Below are 4,150 nucleotides of genomic sequence, written 5' to 3' on the forward strand. Positions count from 1 at the left end.
ACCAGGGGAGGAGCTGTCAGATATTGTACCACTAGGGAAGAATGCCATGTGGCTCACAGAATACTTTTGGTAGATTGTTTGAGCCCATTGTTACAGCCACTGAATCAATCCATCTCCTTTGTTTCTGACCTTCTACTTTATCAAATATGACATTCTTATTCGGGGACTGCTCTCTCCTGATAACAAGTCCAAAGGATTTGAGACTCTTGCACTTCTTCCAGGACCGGTTTGTTTGATTTTTTTGGCAGTCCACAGTACTTTCAATATTCTTTTATTCTTCTCCAGTACCATAAGCCAAATGTATCTGCTCTATGATCTTCCTTATTTGTCGTCCAACTTTCACATGTTTGAGGCAAATGAAAATAGCATGGCTCGGGTCAGGTGCACCTGAATCCTCAAAGTGACATCCTGTTCTTCAACATTTTAAACAGGTTTGTGCAGCAGATTTGCCCCATGAGCTAAGTGATTTGATTTCTTGACTGTTCCTTCTGTTTGTATTGGTCGTGGATACAGGAAGATGAAATCCTCGACAATTCAATCCCTTGTCCATTTACCATGTTTTCTATTCATGTAGATTTCCCCCTTTACATTGTGTTGTAATCCATACTGAGGGCTGCAGCCCTTGATCTTCATCAATAAACACTTCGTGTCCTTTTCACTTTCAGCAAGCAAGGTTGTACCATCCGCGTAGGGCAGGTTGCTAAAACACCTTCCTCCAATCCTGCTGCCATATTCTTCTTCCTTCTCATGGCCCATATTTAGATTTTTATGTATGATGACCTTTATTTACAACTTTTTTTGGCACAAAGGAAGAGGAACAAATTCAATAGTTTAACACAAGATATCAGAGCCAATCCTATTAAATCAAAGAAGGTCCATCTAGAAAGTTCATCTAATTGTCCAAAGATGACACAACACTGACTCTTCATAACAATTCCCCCCCTTGCCTTTTTTTTCCTCCAAAGGCTTTATTTTATTGGTCAGTGTGCTTTGGAAGGAGACAGGACATCAATCCTACTGCTTCCAATCTCTGAAGAGTTGTACACAGGACAGGCACAGTGCCAACGGGCCCACGGGGACAGGACTGCTTTGTCTGCCTCTGACTCGTAGATCCAGTCATAGCCACAAGACTTGTTGTCCACCAGTTCCTCCGCTTAAACCAGAGGCTGATGTCTTTCTCCGCGCTTTTGTCCGAGTCACTGCCATGAATGAGCTTGAACACAAGTCCCCTCGGATGGTTCCGGGCTGAGAATCTGCCACAGGTTGGTCTCCCCCAGCATCACCCGGCCCATCTTCACCACATTCATCCCTCCCTGACCATGGCCACATTGGTCCCGAGTTCATGTCCTTCACCAGCCCTGGGAAGAAGGGGTGGTCCTTCAGGTCAATGGAGTGCTGCTTCAGGTGTTCCTCAGAGGCCTTAACTAACTTCATGGCCACCAGGCAGAATCCCTTCTGCTCAACGTGCTTGATGATGTCGTCCACCACGCCGCACTGCATGCCGTCCGGCTTGACGGAGATGAAGGTGAGCTCATTGTTGGCCATGGTGCCAGTCAGGTGGCAGGGGAGCGGGCGGCTGGATCCATGGAGCTGACGCAGAGGGCAATTCCCTTTATGAAGTACAGTGTTCATATTTTAGGCAGTCTCTTTAATATATAAATATAAAAAAATTAAATCACTCGACTACAGCATTAAATGAAAGATGTTTCATATTTAGATTTATCTTATTCCTGGTAATGACACTTGCCCAATTAAAAACCAAAAGTTGGAAAAGCAGATACACTTCCTACTTGAGTGGACTGTTACAACAATCGATAATTTTCTGAGATGACCATTATATTTCAATTTATCATGAACTACTCTGAACTTACTATGAGATGTAGTCAAAGTCAGGAGAGAAGATGTGGGGAGAGCATTCTTTTTTTTGGAGAGGGTTAGCCCCTCCACAATCAGCATGGTAAAGAAACATACTCTGTGGAAGAATTATAGGTAGAAAAATTATTGTGGTCAATTTCATCCAAATCTTCCCCAGCGAAAAGATTTTCATCAATAGGAACAACATCAATGGCTCCATTTTCCTGTGCCTCCCTGTGTTCGTCTGGCTGGACTAGAGAAACAAATTCATAGACATTCATGTGTATAAGAAAGAGCTTTATATACAAGAGCAATTGCATATTGAGAAAACATCTGAGCCCAGTCCAGATCAAGTCTATAAGTCCGATATTATCCCATATGCCCGATACTAGTCTATAAATTCCTCTCTAGACTCACACAGTACATGGAATGATGCTTAATTCAGGAAGATCACAGGCCAGTGGGTAGAAGGTCTTGTGGATCCAGTGGCAGTGGAAGCATCTCAACTCATGCATGGGTTTCCACGTGTCTTGTTCAGCTCTTTGAGTGTCTCAGAAGCAGGAAAGGGAAGGCAAAGAGATACTGGGTCTGGCCCCCAGTTAGCTATTTATCTCCATCATGCTTCCAAATGAGGCCATCAAGCTGCGATCTGATTGACAGACTAGACTCCACCCCTTCGCTCAAGTTGACAGGAGATTATGGAACTGCCACATTCCCCTTCATTATCCTTTTCCAAATAGCTTCTTTCCCCATTTTCTGCCCGACGTCCAGAAGCTTCTTCATTTGTTTGCATGCTTTTCTGAAGTGCTGGATTTTTCAAGGCTGGCTACCATAATACCTGTCTCATCTACATCTCTTGGAATGCTTAAATCTGTCATCAACCTCATAACTGCCTGCTCCCTGGATGTAACAGGTATCATCTACTTCATCGTCATCAACCAGTTTAGGATGAAATTCGAACACCCAGCGACCACTAATCACGAGTGCTTTCCCTGCTTTGAAGTCTGCTTTTCTTCTTTCCAGATCTTGCTCAAGTTTATCAATCTTTTCTTGTCTTTTCCTTTTTTCATGCAAGGAAAGATTCTAGAGTGATTTTGGTAACATTTGGACCAGAAAGCAGAATACTTTCTTTCAATGAGGTTGTCTTCATTTTTCTTCTTCTTTCTTTCAATGAGATCTTCTAATGAAATTCCATCTTCTTTCTTTTTGTCTTTTTTCAACACAAACCCAGGGGGAGGTGCATGAGGATGCACACGCATACAACCCCTCCAGCGCATACCCCAAACCAGCCGTACTTGCTTTCAGTAGCTTCAAGGAAATGCTTGCCCACTATTTGAACTTGTGGTGTTTTCCTTTCTGCCTTCCTGCTTCCTGTTCACTACTTCTTCCAGATTTTTCTCATCCCAATTACCCAGGGTATCTATTTCAAGTTCTGCATCTCTTGCACCAATGTAAACACTTCACTTTTCACATTTTCGCTCCAGAGTCAAGCCATGGCAGAATTTACACGTCTCTCCTTTAGGGCACTGCCCTTGCTTGAAGATTGGCCACACCACGGATTTGGGATCTGTGCCTTGACTTATTTGTCGAGTAGCAGCAACAGGTTTGAACAGTTCATTTAGCCCCTGTAATTCTTTCTTCTTGTCATTTTTCTTCTATTTCTTTTCGGCTTCGCTTTGTGCTACCTGGTGTGGATTTGTTTTAAACCAAATTTAACTTTATAATTAACAGCCTTGATAAACTTCCATTGCTTTGCTCCTTTCTTATTCTTTAGACCAAAAGTTTTGTCTTCGATGATCTTCTCTTTCTTCTTCTGCTCTGCCTTATTGTTGCCCCTGGTTTGAGCCTGTTTCTTGGGGCATTGCAGAGACAGGTGGCACCCACCAGACTTAAGCACCTTCAGGGGCTCTGGCCCCGCAGCAGCAGGAGGAGGAGACCTGGGCCTCTGTCACCACCTCACTGTACAGAAGACCAATGCCATGTTCTTTTTCTTTCTTTCTTTTCTTCTTACCCCATCCGACATCTCCCTCACTCACTTCTCCGCTGTCCGTCCCCCAGGGAGGAGGCCAGATGCAGACCTTGTCATCTGTTCCCCCTTTCTCCCTCACCTTCCCTTCACCCTCCCGCGATCGCCACTCTCTCCACTGGTCCTGGCGGGTTCATCTGTCCTGGGTTCACTGTATTTCCAGTTCCTTTCTGTGCCAGTGTACATCCTCCAGTTCAGCTGGATATGTAAGGAAAATTGGGATCATGGTAGTGGGGAGGCGGGGGAGAAGCATTTAAGAACTAGAGGAAA

At 44.1% G+C, this 4,150-nt stretch overlaps 1 protein-coding gene and 1 pseudogene across 1 annotated transcript; both read right to left on the reverse strand.

Moving 5' to 3' along the window:
* Positions 1-1,116: 1,116 nt before the first annotated feature.
* Positions 1,117-1,545, reverse strand: LOC115870710 (nucleoside diphosphate kinase B-like). Its single transcript, XM_045293884.1, has one exon. It carries the CDS (start codon positions 1,543-1,545, stop codon positions 1,117-1,119), a length of 429 nt encoding a protein of 142 aa, XP_045149819.1.
* Positions 1,546-1,949: 404 nt separating this feature from the next.
* Positions 1,950-3,835, reverse strand: LOC101651575 (annotated as a pseudogene).
* Between the last annotated feature and the right edge of the window lie 315 nt (positions 3,836-4,150).

This window comes from Echinops telfairi, unplaced genomic scaffold (assembly GCF_000313985.2).
Source record: "Echinops telfairi isolate 266 unplaced genomic scaffold, ASM31398v2 ScPeMD7_2291;HRSCAF=2852, whole genome shotgun sequence".
NCBI classification, from domain to species: domain Eukaryota; kingdom Metazoa; phylum Chordata; class Mammalia; order Afrosoricida; family Tenrecidae; genus Echinops; species Echinops telfairi.

Coding starts and splice junctions, on each gene's coding strand:
- LOC115870710 (XM_045293884.1), bottom strand. CDS start 1,545: ATGGCCAACAATGAGCTCACCTTCATCTCCGTCAAGCCGGACGGCATG.